This window comes from Phalacrocorax aristotelis, chromosome 2, assembly GCF_949628215.1.
Source record: "Phalacrocorax aristotelis chromosome 2, bGulAri2.1, whole genome shotgun sequence".
NCBI classification, from domain to species: domain Eukaryota; kingdom Metazoa; phylum Chordata; class Aves; order Suliformes; family Phalacrocoracidae; genus Phalacrocorax; species Phalacrocorax aristotelis.
The window spans coordinates 111,020,518-111,044,849 of NC_134277.1; the positions used below are offsets into that span (position 1 = coordinate 111,020,518).

Consider the following 24,332-nt stretch of genomic DNA (forward strand, 5'->3'; position numbering starts at 1 on the left):
TGTATGAACACATTCATACAACCGTTCATACAACCAGTATCAACCATTCATTTTTCTCACAGAAGCAATTTAAGATTTCAGAGTGTCGATACGTGGTATGGATTCTGTCTTTTAGCCTGTAAATATTTGGACTGCTGCCACCAAACACCTGGCCCATGGTGGCAAACACCCTAGCAGGAAAGGCATCACTCTTTATTCATTACTCAACTCTGCGCTTATCTGAAAAACCCCTTATGAACAAGGACTTGACTTACTATAATGTTGGCCACCTTTTTCCACTATGCAAAACACAGGATGCGTATCATCAAGTGAAAATTAACTGTTTGCTTCTCTCTGCAGTTATCGGCCAAAAAACATAACAGGTATCTTCATGTGGAAATGTCATGGGTCATTTATGGTCTTGACCTGTTGGCTTATCAAGGAAACTTCAAAACAAACATTTTGAAGTTGAAAGTAATGGATTATTTGTGCCAAATTCCTTTGTCTGAGCTACCTATAACATCATAGATAGTATTGCAGGTATGTTTTTACATACAGAGAGATTAAGAGGGGAGAACTATTGTGTATGCACACATGGCATTGATGTAATAGTGATAATACAGATCTAGTAGTTGTTCTTTGCTTGGCGTGCAGGATGCTCCAGTGAATGGCTTTGCATATCATTTGCAAGAAAACATGAGTGGTGTCATTAGGATCTCAGCATTTCACTGAGCTCCACTCTTCCTTAGTGTAAGCCTTTTCTGCAATATTGAGAAATGTGATTTCTTCTCCTGAAGAAATCAGTGTTTCTGCAAGCACAGATGAGTTCCTTGATGTCCAGATTTCATGTATATTTATAGTCTACTGTCATAGTTTAACTCAAGTAGGTAGCTAAGTACCACACAGCTGTTCGCTCACTTCCACCTAGTGGTATGGGGACAAAAATCAGGAGGGTAAATGCAAAAACTTGTGGGTTGAGATAAAGACAGTTTATTAGGTAATACAGAAGGCACATGCACAAGCAAAGCAAAGCAAGAAATTAATTCACTACTTCCCATGGGCAGGCAGGTGTTCAGCCATGTCCTTGAAAGCAGGGCTCCATCACGTGTAACGGTTACTTGAGAAGAAACACCATAACTCCAAACATCCCACGCTTCCTTCCTCTTCCCCCAGCTTTTATTGCTGAGAATGACATCTTGTGGTATGGAATATCCCTCTGGTCAGCTGGGGTCAGCTGTCCCAGCTGTGCCCCCTCCCAGCTTCTTGTGCACCCCCAGCCCACTCACTGGCAGGGCAGTGTGAGAAGTAGAAAAGGCCTTGATGCTATGTAAGAACTGCTCAGCAGTGACAAAAACAGCAGTGTGTTATCAATACTGTTTTCCTTAGAAATCTAAAACATAACCCCATACAAACTACTACGAAGAAAATTAACTCCATCCTAGCAGTACATCTACAACCATTTAATTCCACACATAATGTAAGTGCTATGTAGAATGTAGCAGATAAGATGAATTCTGTCATTAACGTGAAAAAAAGAGTAGTTTTGTTCTGAACCTGTTGCTACTGGACTGGGAGATAAATTAAAAGTTACCACCAGACAGAGCTGGTATGTCCCAAGAGGACATTTCCGCCATTCCCGTGGCAGCTCATTTCCTGTAAGAACCTTTGACAGAAGTTTATTCTTCTGAAACACTAATCAGAAGTTTATTGAAAATTGTTTGCTGTGTCATCTAAAATAGCCTTATACACATATTCTGTGCTTTCCGTGGAGATTTCTAAGATCTGCTAGGCATGACCATCCTCCACGGAACTACCTGGACTCCTCCTCAGTGTGTGGTCCTTCCCTAACTGTCTAATTCTCAACCGTGTTATAGTTTTCACCAGTTTGCCAAGCATGCAAGTCAGGTTTATTGGCCTGTGGTTCTCTGACTTCCTGTAATCTATTTCTTTACAGAATTTTACAGAATACACAACACAGTCTCTTGGGAAGTTTGTATTTTAATTTCTTTAGAAAACCACCTGATTTCAGTGAAAGGATGCTACTAATGTTTATAGGAAGCTATCTGGTCCTCTTCCGTTTGTCCATGGTAATATATTTTTTGAAAGTAATAACATTTCTTTTAGAAAGAAGAAAGTTTCCTGGGCATGTGGTTCTTCAAACACCAGGAAACTTTTAGAACCAGATTTCTTCCATAAATAATTTACTTTTCCATCTTGTCTTGTTCTCTAAGCACCTCTGATAAAGAGGGAACAAAGCTATACCCTTGCATATGTTACTTCAGCTCTGTGTAGATAGTGGGGCTTAGCAGTTCAGATCAGTTGCATCTTTGAAGTGCAAAGTTGAAGTTGAAATGCCAATGCATTTCAGCTCAGGGGCTCTTCAACTGGGCCACGAGCTGCATTATGTTGTGCTAGAGATAATAATGCAAACTCTTCAGAAAGATGTTAAACTCTGCAAGACTTCTCCTGCCTAAGCTGAGCCTCTTGGGAAAGCTTTGCCCAGGGTAGAAATTCACAGCACAGCTTCCACTGCGAGTTCAGTACACATACTTATGCACACCTACTCCCTTGTGAAAACGTCAAGGTGTAGGGTTCGGTTTGCTGTAGCTGTATTAGTCTTATTTACATAGCCTTCTAGCCTTCCCTTCTCACTCTGCCTTGCCTGAAATTTCTTTGCTGCTTATGAACATATGTGGGTAGGTATTCAATGGAGAAAGTTATTTACCTCCTAGTAAGTACAGATTTTTTAAAAAAATGTGTTTCAGCTCTGTAGCAGATGACCTGCTGTCATATCCCATTACCTGGGAGTTGTTTGGACTCTGTTGTTGAAGGAGCTGAGTGCTGGGTAGAGTTACCTGCTCTTTATGACCACGACAGAGGAATGAGGAAAGTAAGTTGCAAGCACTGCTTGTAACAGATAATAATGGCTGAATTAATTTGAATTCAAAGTAAACATTATCTGTTAGTAGCAAACATGGAGAATCTGGTTCCTTAAGGGAAGTAACCGGAACTCTGTATAAAACCTCAAATCCCCTTGTGAAAGAACAACTCTGGCTTAAAATTGCTCAGTGTTCATATGCGCTAGTATCTGAGATCATATTTATTTCCTGTATTTGGCTTGGTACAGTCACCTGTCAAATTAAGAAGCAGACATCAAGTAGCTGTTGTTTGCTTTGAAAGCTTATGAGTATCATCTGGAAAAAAAAATGAATGGTTAAGTTCTGAGTCTTGTCTGACAAAATATTTTGTTAAGAAAATGGGTAAATTGCCTGTGTAAACTTGCGAGTCAGAGATTATGACTAGCTTGAACGATGGTATTGTCTATTGATGCAGAGGATACAGCTCAGTTCAAGTAGTATTCTGGGCACGAAAACTTCTAGGAAAAACAGGAAATCCTGCAAGAAGCTAGAGTAAGTAGGCATTTATTATCCTATGCAGCACTTCTTATGTTTTCATTTCTAAATCAGGTTTTTTTTTTTTTAATTGCACATAACATTTTTGACTGTGTTTACCCAAGTCTGGTTGGCATTCCTGCAATGTAAGTGTCTATCTCTGAACTGACTTTTTTCCCTCTTAGAGCTCTGTAGTATTTTAAAAAGAGAGAGAAACAGAGAGAGAAATATAAGGAAATACAGTATGTGAAAGAATGTAAAGGAACCTTCATTTTCTGTGCAGATACACAGCCTGGAACAGTGTGTCTTATTTTGCTTTATAAAGCGATGTAAAATGTTTAGATAATTACATATTTTGTGATAATCTGTTACAAATTCTTTTGTTTTTATGATCTAAGAAATAGTATGATTTGAACTGCAAAGAATACATTATAGTACAAAAAGTTGCTTGAAATTAAGGAATCATGCCTTTTTTGTGAATTTATTCAAAAATTTTCTCTTGGGCACAGCTGTAGATTGCGACATTTGGCTATATACAGAAATAATTGGCATGTTCAGGAAAGCATGGACAAAGCTGTTCAAACATTGGGAAACTTTTGCTGGAAATTCTGAAAATGAAATCTTTTACTTTTCTGGTCTGGATTTCGCTGTGGTTGCTTGAGCACATAGCTTTGAAGATAGCTAAAAGTAATAGCACGAAATCTTGAGCTGTTGTTTGTGGATACACATTTTAAGGCTTAGGCCTGGGCAGCTCCAGAATATACCATAGCATTAGTTAATTGCTCTCTATTTATGTCTTGCCGCTGGAAATCCAGCGAGTGAACCAACTGGTTTTGTATTTTTGTGGTGGTGGTGTCGGCCCACTGTTTAAGGCTCTAGTAAGCTCACATCCTCTGGGTAGATGACGATGTTCAAATGTAAGATAATATTTGGGGGGAAAAAAAATCATTTTCTATTAAGATAAATACAGATGTACTACTGATAGCTGTGCTTACTGTGCAGTGGAAGAATGGCAGCGCTTTCAAAAAAGAAGGAAATGAGTTGTTTTTTTTTATTTTGGGTAGAAAATGATAGCACTTTTTTTAACCATTAAAATAATTCCTGGCAGGTTCAGGATGATTTAAGCATTATCTTTCTTGAGCGTACCTAAGGCGTATGCGTAAGACAGTGAATAGGAGCCAATATGCAGTTACCTTACTTGGTGGATCAATGGCTTGCCATTGCACAATTTACTGCGTACAAGGCACACCATTATAAAATTTTATTCTTAGTATAGTTCTTCCAAACGACTGCCTTTCTCTATCCCTTGTTCATAGCTTTGCTGATGACACAAAATTGGGAGGAGCTGTTGACGCTCTCAGCGGCAGAGAGGCGCAGCAGAGGGATCTGGACAGACTGGAGAGCTGGGCAATCACCAACTGTATGAAGTTTATCAAGGGCAAGTGCTGGATTTTACACCTGGGGCACGGCAGCCCTGGATGTACATACAGGCTGGGGAACGAGAGGCTGGAGAGCAGCTCTGCAGGGAGGGGCCTGGGGGTTCTGATCGACGGCAAGTTGAACATGAGCCAACTGTGTGCCCTGGCAGCCAGAAGGGCCAACCAAGTCCTGGGGCGCATTGCAGCCAGTCGAGAGAGGTGATTGTCCCTCTCCGCTCTGCGCTGGTGTGGCCTCACCTCGAGTCCTGTGTGCAGTGTTGGGTGCCACAGTGCATTAAGGATCTAAAGCTACTAGAGCGTGTCCAGAGGAGGGCCATGAAGTTGGTGAAGGATTTCGAGGAGAAGCTGTATGAGGAGCACCTAAAGTCACTTGGTTTGTTCAGCCTGGAGAAGAGGAGACTGAGGGGAGACCTTATCGTGGTCTACAGCTTCCTCACAAGGGGATGAGGAGGGGCAGGCACTGGTCTCTTCTCTCGGTTGAGCAATGACAGGACCCGAGGGAATGTTAGGAAGATGTGCCTGGGGAGGTTTAGGTTGGGTATTAGGAAAAGGTTCTTCACGCAGAGGGTGGTGGAGCACTGGAACAGGCTCCCCAGGGAGGTAGTCACAGCACCAAGCCCGATGATATTCAAGAAGCTTTTGGACAACGCTCTCAGAGATATGGTGTGAATTTTTGGGCTGTCCTGTGCAGGGACAGGAATTGGACTTGATGATCCTTGCAGATCCCTTCCAACTCAGGACATTCTATGATCCTATGTCCCATTGTGTTTCACCACTCAGGAAGCCAAACCTCTAAGCATAGCTGTACTGTGCCTGCAGAAATACTATGGGTATTTTATGTCTAGGGAAGATTTTTTAATAATAGATATAACTGGCACTAGCAAACATCTAGCATTGTTCTTGCAGAACCTGAAACTGGAGTGCACTCTCTCTCTGCACCTCCAAAAGTGCACAGGGAAGAGAAGAGTTGAAAACACTGAGATTATGCCTACCCTATACACTTGGTCATAAATACACATTGTAACTGTAAGGAGAATTAGAAAAAATTAGTCTCTGCAGAGCACCGATTTAAACAGTGGATGGTGTAGAAATATCTAAAAGGGTTTGGCTTCCACCGACTTGCAAGCTCTGTGCTTTAAGGCTGGGTCACATCAAGTTTCAGTACCATAGAAGTGAAGCAGTCAGTCTTATTTTACGAACATTTTATGCAACATTGAGAGCCCTTCAGTCCCTGTTCAAGTGTCTAAAGATATGCATGTGCTTAAGTGCTTTCTTGGACAGGGCTAAATTGCTCTGTGCCTTGCAAGTTTAACCCTGTAGTGATCAGTGAAAATCTCAGCTGAATTTAGAACTTGTATTTCAACCCTTTCTTCCATGGTCATTGGAAGGTGTCCTGCTGTGGTAAGTGTCAGTTAGTGTACAATAGTACCGATGAATTCAGGAAAGGGGACAGGCCCATATTCTTCAGTGTTGCTGACTGCCCATACTGAAGTAAAGGGTTTCCTGTCAAATGGAAGATGGATATATCAGCACTTATTTCATGCTTATAAACTTTCTTCTGTGTATACATTTAAATGTATGAATATACATTTGACACTTGTGGCCAAAGTGGCAGATGTTCATGCTGGACTCAGTGATAACATTTTTCTGACTATTAACTGGAACCAACTCTTACCTCTTATCACCTCTTATACTTTGGCAGAAGCCACCTTCAAATCAAAACTTTTCTGGCATTTATCTCAGTAAGCTAGTTGTGATACCTTGAGGCATTTAAAACTGAGCTGACCAAAGCTGGGATTTCTTTTATTTGGGAAATTATGATGTTTTGATATTTTTTTTTCTGGCAGATCATATGACCCCCTTTTTCCAAAGGTCAGATGTTTTGAATTAAGTGTTTTCTTAACTTCCTGCCCCTAGCTGCCCTGATCTACAATAGAGATGATGTTGACAGACTCCTATTTGGAACTATGGAGCAGATGAAAACCTTAGGCCCCTGGTTCCAGCTAGGCTCTGAGGTGATGCTAGGTTTCCTGATATAAAATCAAGAAGTTAAGATTTTAAGATTTCTAGCTGGAACAAATTCTGTGGGACTGACCCTGTCTATGCTGCAGAAGTTTACTGCAACCAGTCCTTGTCCCCAGAGCTCTTCAGTTTTATGTTTGTCACTTACTGATGAAGAGGTGTATTAAAAAATAAATCCTGAATGGCTCTAATAGAGTATCTTTATTAGCTGAAGTGTCACTAGTTCAGGAGATAAATGCACATTAATATTTATCAATCACTGTATGCTATCACAGATTATGTGAAAAATGACTTGTGCTTTGGTATTTCATCTGCCATGATCTGAATTAAAAAGTGGTATATGAAATAATTCCCAAGGAAAACTGCTGAAGTAAAATCGGAAGTGTTGCAGCAGTTTGGAGTACAGTTGGGTTTTGGGTAATTCTAATGTCTCTTTAGCCATACATTGACTTCAGAAAATGCAACACTAAGGTTATATTTAAAAAGAAAATCCTGGTGCAAAGTAATAGAAGTTTCAAATAAGACACCCAAACACTCTTAAATCTTACTCTGTAGGTGAAACCATGCAGCATATGCATGACCTTCATGGAGGAATTTCACTGTTGGAATAGTAAATGGTCTTAAATTAATTTTTAGAATCCATTATTTTCCTCCTCTATTTTCCCTTTCCTGATATTATTATGACATGTGGAAAGGATACTGAACCTTTGAACTGATCACCTGCTGCATATAGTTGCTTAGTACTGCGTATTAAAAAATCAGAATAAATTGTTAGCAGTATTATCAACTTTGTTAGAGACTCAAACAATTTTTTTTTTGTTGTGCCCCATCCAATAGATCAGAATGAGAAAAAAAATTGTGTGGAATAATAATGCACCTTGCAAACAACTGGAAATGTGATATGCTGATATGAGATGATATGCTCTTCACAATAGCCTAAGGCTGTTGGTCAGATTGTATTGTAAAAGCTAATATATATGATTTTAAAGCAGGCCTCAGTGACGATTTGCCATTCAGTTATTTGATGGCCTATTAGCAGAGTCTTTTGGAAGAAGCTCTTATGAAGTTCCAGGCATACAAAACCCCCTGAATTCTGTCATACTCTGCTATTTTAGGGAAAGGGGTCTTAGAAAAGATTACAGTCTGCCTCTCTGTACATGAATGTACTGTTTTTCTGTGTTGGAAACAACGTGAGCAACAGGCTCCACCTTTGCATACAATCATGATGTAGGCAGTCAAGAGGTGCAAGTGTTTTTTGAAGTTAGTAGTCCTAGTTGGAAACGTTCAAATAGTTGTACTGAGCCACATGCCTGTGGCTGGGGGGGACATGCCATCACTAATCCGGCTCTTGGCTGGATTACCTTTGAAAAATAAGAAATGGATTCCTGTGCCATGTGTGAAAAGCTTTTGGCCCTCTCGAGTCCAGTTTTGTGTTGCAGCTGGGCTGGAGGGAAGGAGGGTAAATGGAGCCTTTGCATCCTGACCAGCTTCTTCCAGGCTTGATCGGAGAGGAAAAAGCCCTTTCCCAGGAGCCTTCTGGAGGGACAAGGAGGCTGGAGCAACCTCCCTGTGTCTTTCCAAGACACCGGGGTACATTTTTAAAGCCACATGCCAGATGTTGGTCCCACTGGATGCCATTAGGAATGACACACTGCACCTGAAAGCAAACCCACTTTTCTTAGTCTTTCAGGACAGTTCTGAGGCGAATCTGCTCTCTCCATCTGCCACAGTTTGCTGAAGCTGGTGGCACCACGCTGGTATAAATAAGATCAGAACCCAGTGCTCAAGCTACAGACCCAGGTGTTTCACCAGATTTTTCATACTTTAGTCTTGATGGACATACACAAGTCTATGCAACTAAGACAAAAAATGAAGGAATCAGTGCTGTGATTTCTGATGGGGCAGTATTCTCTTGTATCGCTGTTCTGTCCATGCAGCTTTCTGAACAATATGTGTTTCCTCCTCTGGGAGACAGTCAGCTTCCATCCATGTCCCCAAGGACTCTTCATGTTAAGTCAACTGAACAGTTAAGGTATGTTTTAGCAAAAGGATGGTAACTATGAGTGAATCAGAATAAATAAAAATTAAGGAAGGATGACAAAAATCTTTCTTCCTCATCGTAAGAAGCTCTTTTATTTCAGGAGTTTAATTTCAGCTGCCTCTCCACTCACTGTCTCAGTTTCGTACACATAGAGTTAATTTTTTCTTTGTGTAATTTAGAACTAAGTTTCCAGTAGAAAGAAAAGAAGTAAGTAAAAATACAGTCAAATGGGTTTATCCAAACCCCACTATAAATTGAAACTCATCCCTTATCCAAATCTGTCACTTCTTCCTTGGCATAAATTATGTATCCAGTAATTCACTGATGTTTAGTGCTCCCATTTCTCCCAAATTGTTGATGTCTCTCCAAAACTTTTGAAATCAGGGGCATAGTATTTCTTACTTTTCTCCAAATAATTCTTGTGTCTAGTTTCTGCTGGCACAGCTGAATGTGGTACAGGCAAAGGGCTCCTGCTCAGTAGGATCTGATGGTGGTCCTGTCCCACCGATGGCCAGGAAGAGAACAGCCTTTGAGGAATGCTGTAGCCTGCACTGAACACATCTAGCTGCCTTCCAGCTGTGTATTTCCCCTGTCATGTTTACCAGTACACCGAGACGCTATTTATTATCACAAGTGTTAATAGTCCTTTAAAATTTTCCCTAGCTTTATGCAGAAGGGGATCTTTTTTTCAACATTTCAGCATATCAAGATGTATATTTTCAACATTTTCTACACTTCCTAAAAGTAAGGCAATTACCAAAGTTAAGGCTTTGTTAAAGAAATTCTTTGTTTGATCTGCAATTCAAATACTTTTTTTCAAGCTTTAAAAAATGAAGTCTAAAACTGAGATATATTTTGGAGAGATATGACAATTGAAATATCGAAAGATGGACCCAAGATTTTTAATAGTTTTATTTCTTTATGGGGAAACAGTTTGGGAAGTGGATGTGAATGGCTAATTGCATTTTTTTTCCTTTGGATGTTGACTGAAACAATTCTATCAAAAAACTTCCAAATCCACTTGTATATGAAAAACTCAGTGCTTGATATCTATTGAATTGTTAACTCTTGAGCACTGAGGAGAGTTTGTAACTCAGAACTTCAGAAATCACCAGACTGTCTTTAAAATACGTACATTTTAACACAGCTGTTAAGTCCGTGGAGTTTGTGTTGTCAAACTATTTGTCTACAGCTTTGAGCTACATAATTTTTGTAGTGTATTCTGAACATGCAGCTCTCTTAATACCATGAGCATGGGATCTGGTAATGCAGGAACAAACCACCAAATATTGAAACTTGCCAAAAATTTGTAAAACCTAGCAGTCCTTGGATCACATTACATATGTAATGGCATTTAACAAATGATTTAATAACATGTAGCTTGTCATATATTCATTCTTCTAATGATTATGAAAAAATGAGTTATTTTGTTAGTTATGCTTTTATAGTGCTTAGAAGTTGTTGTCCTAAGCCAGGACACCAGGCCAACATCCGTAGAAGAGGAACAAAAACTGACCTCTGATCCAAAGAATTTAAAATCTAGTATTTTATTTGTAATGCTCTGCAGCCCACGTTGTCTGCTTTCTGTGTGGGCTCCCGTATCTTACCAGTAAAGACTAGTGAATAGGTCATACAAAGCATGTATCTAGTGAATGTATCTTCCTTTTCAGATCACAGAAATTAATATGTAATCTTGCCCTTGCATTTTGTGTTTTGTTTGAATTGTTTAATCTCTTTATTTAAAATAAATAGGGAACTTCATTACAGGCATTTGGTATGCAAAACCTGCAGCCAAGATACTGATCATAACAAAAGTTTTGAGTCTGATGGAGTGAGATAGTCTATAACTTCTAAAATTGTTGAAGCATGTTTATCTGATTCTTTGCTTTATAAATTATTATTCGGGCCATCGACGACATGCTTGAACTGTAACAAATATAAAGCAAAAAGCTGATTCACTGGCTAGATGCAGAATATGAACCGTCGTCGTCTTTCTAGTAGTTGCTTATAACACACATGCAGAATAAATATGAATGCATATAGAGCAAACATTTCCTAGGTATGCTCTCCTAGTACTGCCCTCCATAGCCTTGGCTTTATTTGTAACCTTGGGTAAGAATTCCAGCAGTGCTGTTCTTTAATCTGTAAATAAAAAAATGATCCTCAAATGCATGAAGCAGGTGGTGTAAAATCTAGGTGTATGATAGTTTGGAAATAAAACTTACAGTGCAGATAGGTCAGGTAGGGTGATATTTAATGTTGTCTTTTATCAGCAATACAACTTAGCCTTGAAGATATGTATTTTCTGAAATACTAATAGTTTATTTAGTCATACCCTGCAAGTTTGGCTGCCTGTGATTAAGCTGGGTGTTTCCTAGAGGATTCATAAGGCATTTTCTAACTCTTCATCAAACATATTCTATTGACTTTTGGCTATAGATATCCAATAAATCATAGAGGAACCAAGACCAAGTGTATCTGGCACATGATTCTTCAGTGTGTACTGAAAATTATTTTCAAAAACTTCTGAAGGAAGAGAAAGAGGGCAGTCTGCACAAAGCAAAGTGTTCATTTGCAAGTATGTCTATACTCCTGAGCCAAACTGGTGTTTTTACATTGTTATCCCCCCTGCCATGCAATTTGGTTTGGAAAGAGTAATTGTATTGACAGGTTTTTATTTTCTCAAGGTTGGAAGTATCATCCATATTTTGTCTTTGTACCAGGTAACATGGTGGTAAGCATCATGATGTTATTATTGGTGTAAAATTGCTGTCTGGAGACTTGAGAAACTTTTTTTTTTAATCCAAAAAGTAAAAGAAAATATCAGTAATAACAAGCATTGGGGTTTGTCATTAAAGAGTACTTGAAGACACTATAAGTATGTTTTTACTATGATGTTGAAAATCATAAGTAATGTGGAAGTCACTTGTAGAAATACCCTTGTTCAGGACATTTTTACTGATTTTATACTGAAAACCTTTAAACAATGTTTAGAAATTCACCAAATATATATATGTATATTTTGTCTTTTAGGGCATACAGGACGATTATTAAAATCTCTGTGTTTCACCAGTCTATCATTTCTGCTGCTGCACATCATCTTTCAGATTACAATAAACAGTCTTGAAGCTGGAAAATCTATTGAACCTGGTTTTAACTGTGAGTAAACGTTTCCGTTTTTATTAGCATTTAAAGTGTCCAGATGCTTCAGTCGTCTGAAAGGTGAAGGGTTGATGAGAAGGCACTTAGCATTGTGCTCCTGTGGGTTTGCAGCTTGTTTCTGTTTCCCAGCTTGTTGCCTTAAGGATTACTGTTAGTAGGGCAAACCAGGTATGGGTTTAAGAAATGAGAGAAGTGCATTAACTATTTTGTTTACCCCTAGAGATGCATTTGCTTTGGGTTTAGCACTGACTATTTTATGTCTTCATCCTTTAGGTTTTCTCAAAATTCCCTCAGAACCTGAGGTGGCTACACGTTTGTGTTATTAGATCATAACTGAATGTATTAAGAATAAAATGAGATGTAGTAATAAAACCCCCTCTACCCATGTATTATGTCTCTGATGGAACTCTCTTAAGTCGTTCATTTAATTTAACTTGAAATCTTGACCCCAAGATTTCTGTTTCTAAACATTATTTGTCTCTTTCTTGCCTGTGTTGTATGGGAAGAAGGATTTCCAATTTTTATTTATATGTAAACACTACTTTAAAATATATTGCATGACATTTTGTACCTTCCTCTCTCAGGAAATGTTCTTCAATAATTCAGAAGCAAATGTTCTTTATTGTGCAGAAGTTAATTAAAATATCTATTCAGTGATTTGGCTATGTAACCTCCAGGTAGAAACGATTTGTACTTGTCTTACAATGCTTACGTTTACCATTTAAACCTGTCAACTTAGCTTTGATAAATGTCCATTTAATTTATCACAGAGTATGCTGCTGCCACTTGAGTAAACAGCTGTACTACAATTCAACACAAGAAACCTTATGTGAAGTAAAGCATTTGACTTTAACAAAATCCTAAGGAAATTTGGAGAGAGCATTAGCATTTCACCTTTAACTCAAACCATTTCTTAAAGTAAAAGTCATAATTGTGTTTATGAAATATCAGTTTTAACTGGAATGTCTTGGGCTTTGTAGGTTCAAATCAGACCTTCAGAGTCTAAAAAATACGGTGGATTTTTCAAATATTTATATTATTGATTGTGTGAACTGGATTAGTTGCTTTCCTATATCTCTTTAACATTCTTATGACTAAAAATACATGGTTTTCACTTAGATTAGAATAATTATATCAGCTAGACACTGTTTGTATTAGTAGAGAGTTCCTAACTGTCCAAGACAGAAGTGCAACCACTGGCTTTTTTTCTTCCTGTGGGTGGGAATCAGGGACTACAGTGGGAACTGATTAAAAGAATTACTTCATCCTGAAGAGTCCACTCCTGAAGAAACAGAGAAGATGTACCATTTCTGTCTGTTTATTAACAGTTGCTGAGTGCAACAGCTTCTATTCTAACTGTCATTAATAATAATTTCTTCACTTGGGGCCTCACAAGACAATAGATATGGCTGTAGTATTATATTAAATGTGCCTCAGATTGCTCTCTGACACTGAGGCCAGTTGACATGAGATGACCCATGCCCTCACCATTAAGCTCTCTTTGCCTCCTGGGGGGAGAGAGTGGGTTGAAGTTGCCTGTTGGGAAAGGTATTTGTCCCACAGGAACTCCCAAACTGTGCCTGAGTTGTTTGGGAGAGAAGAAGTTGGCCAATCAAAGTTGTTCTGAGATTGTTTTAACTGTTCAGCAATATGAAAAATTCAGCTGCTGAATTTCAGTGCCTGAATATGTTTGCAGAGTAAACTGATGCCATTTAGTTTACTGGTATGGCTATAGCTGGTGACCTTCAGGTGAAGTGAATGAAGAGGGGAACATGATACTGTCATTATGGATGCTGGACCACAGGGTGCTGAAGGAGAAGTTAAAGAACGTATAAAGACCATTGTGAATGAAGGGGACAGAAATGGCCAAGGCCTTTGCTAGACCAGGCAATAAGATTAATTATTGTTATTAGGTGGCACCAGAGCATACGTGGGACTGTGTAGGTGAGGAGAAGACAGAATTCCTGCTCCAGAAAGTACTTTGGTAGTGGTTCTGCTTGTAATTATTTGGTGACACAGCCCCACTGTATTTCCTGTTCCCAGGCTAAGAAGAATGCTTTGCAAAATTGACTACAGCAGCATGCAAAGCCATAGCTGGAGAAGCAGCAGCACTGTACCCATAGCATCTGCACAGTGTTATGATCTCTGCATTTTAGAGTTAGCTGTTAATGTTTATTCAACTCTTTTCACTCAATAATAAGTACAGAAGTGTAGACTGGCAGACTGGAGTTTTCTGTCTCCCTATCCAAACTCAGATCAACTATTAATAAAACATTTTTTTTACAGCTCTTTGTCTTAATAAGACCTATGTGCCCTACCGGAAATATTCTACAGTCTCTTCTGATGCTTCTAATTTGGAAGTTTTTCTCCATTAGTCAAAATATCCTGTCTTCCTCCTTCAGCCTGATACGCAAAAGGAAAAAAAAATTCTGTTATTCTTTATGGTGACCTGTTACGTATTTGAAGGCTGCAGTCATGTCTGTCGTATGTACTCTTTTCTCTCATTCTCTTTTCTTCATACTTCAGTTCCTCCAAACTTTCTCTATGAGTCTTGTTTCCCAGGAAGGAGATTAGTTTTATCCTTGTTGAGGATAAGAACTTGTTGGTCTACTCTCTCCTCCAAGTTGTTCAGATATTTCTTGAAGTTCGGTGCCCAAAGCTAGGCAGTATTTCAGCTGAGAATTTATTTACTAGCGCATAGAGAAGTACAACAATTACCTAAGTGTCTGTAAGTGACAATCCATGTTTATGTATTACTCTATGGTACATTTTGCAATGGTAACGTTGTCTTACACTTCATTTGTGATTCACTGTAGCCCACCCATTTAAGTTTCCCATATTTTACCAAAATGGTTTCATTTGTTGTCAAGGCTGTTCTGAATTCTGTGTCCCAGTTTGCTTGTGGCCCCTTGTAGAGGGGCCATCTGCAAATACCACCTTAAGGGGGTTTGGGTATATGAAAATATTTGATTTTTCCTTTAAATTTACTCTTTGTTTTGATTTTGCTGGAATTGTAATATCTCCTCAAGTTTAAATAAATTAAACAATATATTGCCCTCTTATAAATGAGGTGAGAGTAAGTAGTGTAAATGTACACTTTTGGTGCAATACTTTCTAGGCTGGGTAAAAAGACAATATAAGGAGGAAGGGAAAAAAGGTGAAATAGCAGAAAGGAGGAAAAACCTTGCAATTAGTTTATGTTTAATTGCTTATTTTTACTATGATGAAGTATGTGAAATTTTGATGTCCTAGGGTGATTGTTCCCTCTGTTGCTTTCATCCTGCAGGAAAAGTAAAGCTGATTCTACGACTCCATAATTTTCACCTCAAAAATGAATGAATGAATGTTTTAACTTAATTCTGTACTTTTTAAAATTTGTTGCCTTTGTGTAGTTAATAATCTAACTCCTGACAGTTTCCAAAATGGGTGAGAGGCGTATGCTTTTGTCTTCAAATTCTGTAGGTTAATTTGGCTCAGTATGTTCAAACGCCAACTTCTGAATCAAAAGATCATTTCCTGGTTTTAGTTTTTCTTTTCACACTGCTGTATTAAAGCCTCTGAAAATATTTTCATTTTGGTAATAGAAACACTTGAAAATGTTTAAATTAGAGGCGTGATACAGACTATCACCTCTTAAACCGTATATAGGTTCATTTTGGACATGTAGAACAACCATCCCTTTATCTTTTACATCTAGAAGCCGTTTAATCTGGGCCATCGACAAGAGCAAAGCAGACATATAGAATTTCAGGCTCATTTTAAAATATTCTGCTCTTATCCTGGACTTACATTATTCAAAAGCAGCTGATAGATAGTGTTTAGGATAAGTAGGTCCTGGAATGTTTAGCTTCTTCAGTTTATTATTTTTTCATCCCCTGCCTCTTTTAGAGCTCATATACCTTCTCTTTCAGGATGGCTACAAAACGCTACAGCATTTTTAAATTATATAGGAGACGTATGTTGGCAGGTTGATAGAAGTGTTCAAAAATGTTCAGCTAACAGAGAGTTTTTGTTTCTTCAGAGCCTTGTGAGTATTGCCTGGCACTAATAAAATTTTGTTGTTAAAACTCCTTATTTAGCTTAATGAAAGATTTCTGGTTAGCCACAGCTGCATTGTATGGAACTAACATTGAATACCTCCCGGATAGTCTCTTTTTAAAATCAGTGTTCATATAGGAAAGGAAATGAAGAAATACAGAAGGGTGAGCTGGGCTAATCTTAAACCGTCAAGAGCTAGGTAATCTGTCTTGTCTCACTGATAATACCTCCATATAACACAGAATCTGATTTTGAGAAGTAGTAGTATTCATGCAGTAATACAATTTCATTACTAAGTTTGTACTTCTGATGAAATAAAATTCTGATTATTAGATTAGGTAATGTCTTTTGAGTATAGAATCTGTCAGACGGGCAATTGAAAATTAGATCACAAGGTAATACAGAGTCTCATTCTTCAGTAAGCACTCTATCGTTCTTTCCTTGGACTTCTTTTAAACATCTTTAAAAATGGCATTTCCACCAGCAGGAATGTTTTTTACAATGTTCATTTTAAACTTTACTTCCAATAAATTAGTACAATTATTCCTCACCATACTACTCTTCTGTAAGTGTATCATCATCTTGTGTTTAGTCAGTCTGGAAAAAAACGCCAGTTTCTTTTTCTCTTAGTTGTAGTGGTGTATATCCATTTTTTATTTGTGCTGACTCTACCATCTCTTAGTCTTGAATTCTGCAAATAGTTCTACTGAAATGCTTATTCTTTCAGAACAGTATTTTAGTCCATGAGAAATGCAACTAAGAATAGTTCAAGTATTCACTAGTTCTGTATTCAGTGTTTATTAGAAAACCAAAAGGGGCATTTAAGGTGTTTCAGGATATTTTTCTTATACATCAAAAAATAGAACTAATGGAACTGAAACAGATACCTTGAAATCCTTCTAAAGACTTTCTATGAATCTCTGCATTTGTTTACTGTGTACATTTTGGGTACTTTACTTACAAAATGTTTATGTGAAGAAAAAGGGAGAATGGGCTTAAAGCAGCAAGTTGCTTAAATAGCTTCTCTGTTATGTCATAGGAACTAAATTCAGATACTTCTCTGTCCCCGGTATGCCATGGTGAATGTCAAACAAATGCATGGCACCGTTATGGAATCATAACAACTTTCTTCTTGAGGTAAATTTTGAAATTATTTCTTGCCTAAAAGACCATCCTGTGTTTGCATTACTACCAGTGGGTTTTATTAGGAAGCAGCAATACCCAGTAAAAATAAATTAGGTTTCATCATTTATTGAAAGCTCAGACTCAGGACTGCAGCTGACCTTTCATAGGAATGAAGAACTACTTTTTCCTGTATCCTTGGTGAAGTTTCATGTCTTTTACACCCTCCTGAGTATGCTTTTAAGGTTGTGCTGGTTTTGAAAAATACTGTGTCTGTATAGGCTACTGTATTTCTAGTTGGATTTATTAACCTATTGGAAATAAAGATGCTGTTTTTACTTATAAAGGGGCAAAAGATTAAGAGATTTCATCCATAGTTTCGTATTTCTATTTCAAAGGTGGGTGACAGATGCATGCAGGTCTTTCAAATACCATGACTTATTGGCCCGACCGCTGCCTGGAGTCTGAGCATATCTCATGGGCTCTTGTCAGATGTTTGGACACATCATTTAATGAGAGGCTGCCTTGAAAACAAATATTTGGAACATGTTGAAAATTTGAAATACTATTTAATGAAACAAATATTCTAATAATTTCCTGACCATGAATTGTCTTGATAATTTTGACAACTTTAATTTAAAAAAATGTTACTTCATATGAAATGAAATGAATCCAAAGGGCACTAAGAAAACAAGTCAGTTTATTTAAGAAGCTTCTGCTTCTGAGCAGAAGTCATAGCAAAGTAAACATTTTATTTTAATACTGAAAAAGTCACTATGTCCTCTGGAATGGTTTTGCTTACCAAAATCGAAGGTAACAGCTACCCACATTAAACAGTGCTCAAGAACTTGCATCCCAGGCAAAGCAGCTCTGTAGCTGTACGCTTCTACAGGAGAACTTATCTTGGGCCGCATATCTCCGGGACACAGGGCTCTACCCACCCTGGGGACAGTGATGCACAGACATCAATATGATGGATACAAAATGTCCATTTATTTAGCTGCGTCACACGCTTATATAGCTCTTGCGCTTCCTGTTCCTGCCACTCCTATGGGGAGGAGTCTATCTTTCCGTCACATCCCATGATCTTCCGGTCGCCAATCCCTGTCTATTCCCCTACACAGCTCGTTCTTCCCTAACACACACATCCATTTCTCACTGACTAGGCAGGCGCTTTAAGCACCTTCCAAACAACTGGTTTAGTTGCAGAGTTGCGAGACCTTCAGTCACCTCCACTGTATGTGTAACATACTCTTCCTTGTTTTGTTTCGTGAAATCTTAATTTCAACATTCAACAGTCTACCGCAAACCTGAGCCCCTTTTTTGACCTCATACCTGCGTTTTCTCACATTTCTTTATTCTGAGATATGTAGAGACTGCAGTGTTTAGTTGCTTTAGTGATTGCCCTGGGCTCTTGTAGTTGAAACTAAAATGGATGTCATCTGTAAGCTTGTCTTAGTTTGAAAATATATGTTTAAAGGCAAACCTTTATTCCATTAAGAGTGGGCATTATCTTGCAGAACATCTGCATTTTAATCATATTTTTGTGTCATCTCAAAGATTTTAATCTTGGCCAAAGTCTTAGGGAAAAAAAAAAATCTTTAAATGTTGCAGGAACAGTTCTTTCTATTATCACAGAAGTTGTCAGACTGCTTCTGTGGTGTCTGTACAAGCGGCAAAAAGAAAAGGTTCAGGAGTGGACTTGTATTTCAGGAACAACTGTGGAATATCCAGTATAGCAAAGTTTTTGTAGGATGAAACAACCAGCTGCAGTGCTGTGGAAAAGTCAGAATGGCCTGTCATTGAGGGGATGTATGTGTTGAACTCAACATTGTCTAAGCCTGTGATGAACTTCCCTACAGCAAATACAGTACAAATTTAGTGTTAGACATTTAACTAGACCAGTTTCAGAGTGCTGAGTGGTGATTCAGTGGCGAGAAAGCAAAAATATCTGCCAATATTTTAATAGAAGAGATTGTACAGATTCCGCATGCTCTCTGGCACTCAGGTAAGACTGGCAATAATAAATCCCCATAGTATGTAAGTCTAGTTTTAATGGTATACAGATACCTACATATTTTTGAAGTTCTGATCTACAGTCTGTATTGATTTTTAAATCAGTACAGGCAGCTAATTACCTGGAAAGACTTTTTGTTCAGTTTCTATGAGAGATCAGGTACTTCTTGTGTTTTGGCTTTGTGGTATGTCCTCACCAAGCTTCTGAAGCTTTGTTGCTTATATTATTAGCAAGAAACTAAAGGCTGAGCATATGAGAAGCTGAAAATGTTTCCACAGTGCAGGCTAATGTAACTATAAAAATGAAATGGAACTGTGAACACTGTTCTTTATTCAAAGTCCATATATAGATTTTGTCCTTAGCCCAAGCAGTAAGACTCTCTTCATGGTAATTGCAGCTGCCCAGTGCCATGTGGATTGAACAAAACCCTGCCTTGACTTAGCTTGTAAACTCCTCTGAGAAGGGGCTTTTCCTGTTCGGTGGTTTGTACTGTATGACCTGCAGCAGGAGTGGGCTGTATGGCTTGGGGCTTATGTAGATACCACAGCTTAAAGAATAATGAGAATAGGATTTCTTCAGAGCTTCCCTTGTATCAGCTACTGTCCGTGCAGAATAATGAGCTTTAAAGCAATGAATAACCATTTATCCAAATCTCCACTGAGAAAGGGAGGATTCTGCAGAGATTAGCACAAGTAGTGCACACATGGATTGCAGTAGAGCATTCATAGCTGAAGCTCCTATCATACTACTTCACATGGCAAGTACCTTTGAAAGCTGAACAAATGACAGAAGTGCAGGAGACGTGAAGTTAAGGAAAAAAAAGTTCTCGTAGTTCCTATCTTTCTCTGGTTTCATGGTGTGTTGTTTTCTGTCTAGGTGATATGCAGTGTCTGAGTCATGAAATATGTAAAAAGGAATTTCTCTGTGGAGTCAAAGAGAACTTGGGACTAAAAAGAATGCTTAGCTGTAAAAAACGCTGTGAGATCAGATTGTGGTGGCACAAATACTGTCATTATACAAGGTCCTAGAAAGGCATGTGGTTGTACAGTATTACCAATGACCGTTTCTGACTGTCACTTTTGTGTTTCCAATAGTCAAGAATATATAGCATATGGAACACAGTCTGCGATAAACTTTTAATCAGTCAAAGCTGTTAGCATGCTTCCCCTCCCCCCCCCGGCCCCTGGCCCCCGAAACTTGCAACAATAGTTTATTCTGCTCAGGAAAGTTAATTTTCCTTTAATTCGGTACATACTGAATGTCAACATATCTTCACCACTTTTAGTGCAACTTTATGCAGCCAGGAAATTTATGACTGGGGAAACAGAAGCTTCTGTAATTGCTTCTTAGGCATGTCTGATAAGTCCTGCTTAATTTCCTGCTGGGTGTTACTGCCTAGCAGTTTGGAAACTTGGTGTTCATTGTACTTACGGAGTCTTTATTTCTGGACTCAACATGCTGCCATGTGAAAACTGAACAACATTCTACTCATTTTCGGCCCTGGTATATAACACCTTCTGTATAATGTATATAATTATGCTGTAACGATATTAGCATACTCATTTGTGTTCCTCCATTTAAGAGAACCAGACATAGGGGGTGAGCCTTCTCACTGCCACTCGCAGTTTGTGGTTCTGACAGTCAGATTTGCATTGGAGAGAAGAGCTGGGAAACCACTGGGTGGCCCATGGGGTATACAGCTTGTTTCTGGAGCTGGGGGACTTCCGAAGGTATTCTTACATTGCACCTGAGGAAAAACCTGGCATGCCTGTTGATGCTGTGATGATGACTTGGGCAGTTTTCTTCTCTGTGTCCCAGTTGTAGCTAGGATGAGTAGACCTGACTGTGGGTAGTAGAAAAGAAGGGTGACTATCATCATCACTGTTTTGGGAGCTGTTGGTAGGAGGGATCAAGTAGCTGTTTTCTGTCTCCCTCTGCCTTACTAAGGGTAGGAGCTGAAGGAGCTCCTAAGGAAGAAATAAGAAATCAAAGCCAGCTGTGAAGGAGAAGGCACTTGATAAAACTTGAAAAGCAGAGAGGAGAGCAGAATATATGTGTGGAGGAAATGAGAGCAGAAGAGAGTAACTGTTTTGTTGATTTACACTCTTGGTTAGTGCTTGTAGTAAATTAAGAAGCAAACATGCAAGGAAGAGCCTTCTACATTTTTGTAAGTAGCTACTCCCTCACTTGTCCCCTAGTTATATTCTTAACCTTCCTATGAAAATCTTACCACACAGTATGTGATGCTAACTGCTTTTAAGTCCCAAATTACTAGAAAGCCTGTTTTCCATATTGTGATAAGTTTTGAAGACCAGCAAAGTCAGAAACAGTCTGCTCACACAGTTACAGTGACAAAATTTGTCTGTGGGGTTAGACCGTCACACTGACACCAGCCCTACTGTTACAGTGGTTATCTTCGCTCATTGGCAGTGTTTTGGTGTAGCAGTAAGGGGTATGTAAGGACCAACACCTTAGTGCTTTAGCAGCCAGCATCTCTGGGCTGGTATAGAGCACCATGTTGAAATGTTCCCTTGTTGATCATTCGAATCACTGTAACAGAAATATTTTCCTGGGAGTCTTTCTGTAGAATTACTGTTCAGGAATAGGAAACTATCTATTTGTGTGTCAGACACTTTTTAAACAAATGATTTCCACTGAGAATAAATATTTCACTTTATTTCTGAGGATTTGTCTCTTCTGTTTGGCTGTTTACATCTTTTTGTATAGATCCTCATCATGTACTAATTTTGAGTATTTCTAGAAAACCTGATTCGTTAGTCTGATACTGCGAGCCTTTGCATGTGCCTGTGCCCACACTGTAAGTCTGAGGAGGTTTCGGTCCCTGGGTCTGAGCCCTTGGGCTTGAGCCTGCTGTGTCTTTTCATGCTTTACATGAGCAGCATGACCTGGTTCTCAACTGGGAAGCAAACAGCACATTTGAGGTGAGACGATGACAGATGCTCACCAGAGCCATTCTGACACTATTTGGGCATCTCAGCTGCAAGCACAGGTGAGGTGTTGTGCCTGGGGATGGCAGCTACGAGGAGCCATCTCTGGTGGTGCAGAACCCCCAGTGGGTGGGCTACCCTGGGCAGTGTGGGCTGGAGGCTGCTCGGGACAAAAGCCAGGTCTTGACTCGAGGTTAACCTTGAGTTGAAAGGACTGGGTTTACTGAGCCATTCCACAGAATCTGTGACATAAAACAAATCACTCCATGAAACAAAGCAAAAGGTGTCTCTTGTATAAATATGGCTTGGAGCCATCTGGGAAAAAATGTTTTTCTTCACAAGCTTGGACTTGAAATGCTTTTGTGGGCTCTCCTGCATCAGTGTGTTAGAACATAGTCCTAAATCTGGGTCAAATACAATGTGAACTTGCACACTTCGAGTTTACTTCCAAATGGAAAATCTGTCTTAAAATTCCTTTCAATTTTTGCCAGGTAGATGAGTCTAAATCAATAACCATGAAGGATGCCTTACACCTTTTGTACAAACAATGTGCAGCACATATGTCATGCTATGTTTAACACAGAGCAAAATAAACAAGAAAAGTTCCTTAACACACACAAAAGCAGAATAAATACCCTTCACATCCTTGGAAGGAAGAGAACTAACTTGTTAGATGAGTTTAGATGGGTAGACTTGATTTCCAAAGTCTTAAACGTCCCTCTTTTGTTTCATTACAAGTCTAGCATTTTCCTGGTATCTGGATCTGGAGCATTGCACCATTTCCATCCATATATACTATGTTTACTGCTGAATTTTACCATACCACATTCCTTTATGGATTTGTTTAAAGTAATCAATAATCTGAAATGTTATAGTCATCATCTAGACTAAAACCAGAAAGATTTTAACAACATCAGTGAAAGTTGTAGTAAATGAAAAATATTTCATGGCAAAACCGTAATCCTACTTTTATGTGTCTAGAACGAAGGACAGTAGAATATACTATCTTTCAAAGTCCAGTGACCGGAGAATGAACTTGATTCCAGATATCATCAGTGATGCCAAATGCCTATTCTAAAATGGAAAACAATTTTAATACTGTTTTCACACTGAAATAGTGTGAAACACTGAAAAGCATTTATGATGCACTCCCGCCAGGGGTGACAAGATTTTTATCAAGCTTTTTGGGGTGTATTATCCTCAATTTATTACTATGTTCTGTGGAAGAGAGAAACGTAATTCTCAATAAAAAACAGAACTTCAATCCTTTCCTGAGGGGATTTGGGAGTAATATATTTCAGAGTACATTACTTAATAAAAGCTCCTACTGGTATTTTTCTGTTACGTATTCAGTCACACATTTCAAAAGAAGACAGCCAGCCCCCAAACCAAAGGACACAGTGATAAGAACTGGTAACGTTTTATGCATTTTTGGTTCATATAACACCTTACTTCCAAAGTCATTATGGCCAAGAAACGGCATACAGCAAATTCTTTTTTGGGGCCTTTTTGGCACACAACTTTAGAACACTGAAATGCAAAAGGGTGATTTTTAACTTGTCCTTTACAGCCAGCAGAGTTTGACCTGGTCACGGGTTGCGTCCCTGTGGTTTGTTGGCGATGCCACAGATGGCTACATAGCAGGTTCCAGGAAATTCCTGATTTTTCTAGACCCCACATGTTTGTCTGTGAATAATGTAATGTTTCATGAGAGAACTCATGTTCTTACCTCCACCATACAAATGTCAGAGGACTCAAATTACACCCAGAACAGGCTCCATTGTAGAATCTAGCAACTTACCCTCATTCTTAGAAATACCATCTTTAGTTTAGGTACTGAGCTGGATTTTAGTGGTCCTAAAAATCTTACATCCACCTGGAGGGTGTGGTGGTCTAGTGCTAATTAAACACAGCTGCAGTATAAAACTCGTGGGAATACAAGACATGCTTGTGAAAGTCTTATTTATAAATCTGACCTTTTTTTTTCCCCTCTGTTTTAATAGCAAGGAGATAAAAAATGGTTTTTTTTGTGGCTAACATTTTCTGTATACATGCAGATGTGAGGTAGGGACTCCCAAACTGCAACTGATATCCCAGACAAACATCTCAAGAGTAAAAAATAATTGAAGCTGTTAATGTGGTGGCAACAGTTCCAACTTTGAAATGTTTTTG

General features: G+C 38.7%; 1 protein-coding gene across 9 annotated transcripts in view; it reads left to right on the top strand.

Annotated features, from left to right (window-relative positions):
• The window catches only part of PIEZO2 (piezo type mechanosensitive ion channel component 2), a 311,173-nt gene that overhangs the window by 102,207 nt on the left and 184,634 nt on the right, over window positions 1–24,332 (top strand). For all 9 annotated transcript variants that reach the window (XR_012659159.1, XM_075084668.1, XM_075084662.1 and 6 more), the window contains exon 3: window positions 11,907–12,032. Coding sequence is in view for 8 of the 9 variants with exons in the window: in XM_075084668.1 (XP_074940769.1) it covers window positions 11,907–12,032 (126 nt within the window). In the remaining variant the exon portion in view is untranslated. The remainder of the gene's footprint in view (window positions 1–11,906; window positions 12,033–24,332) is intronic.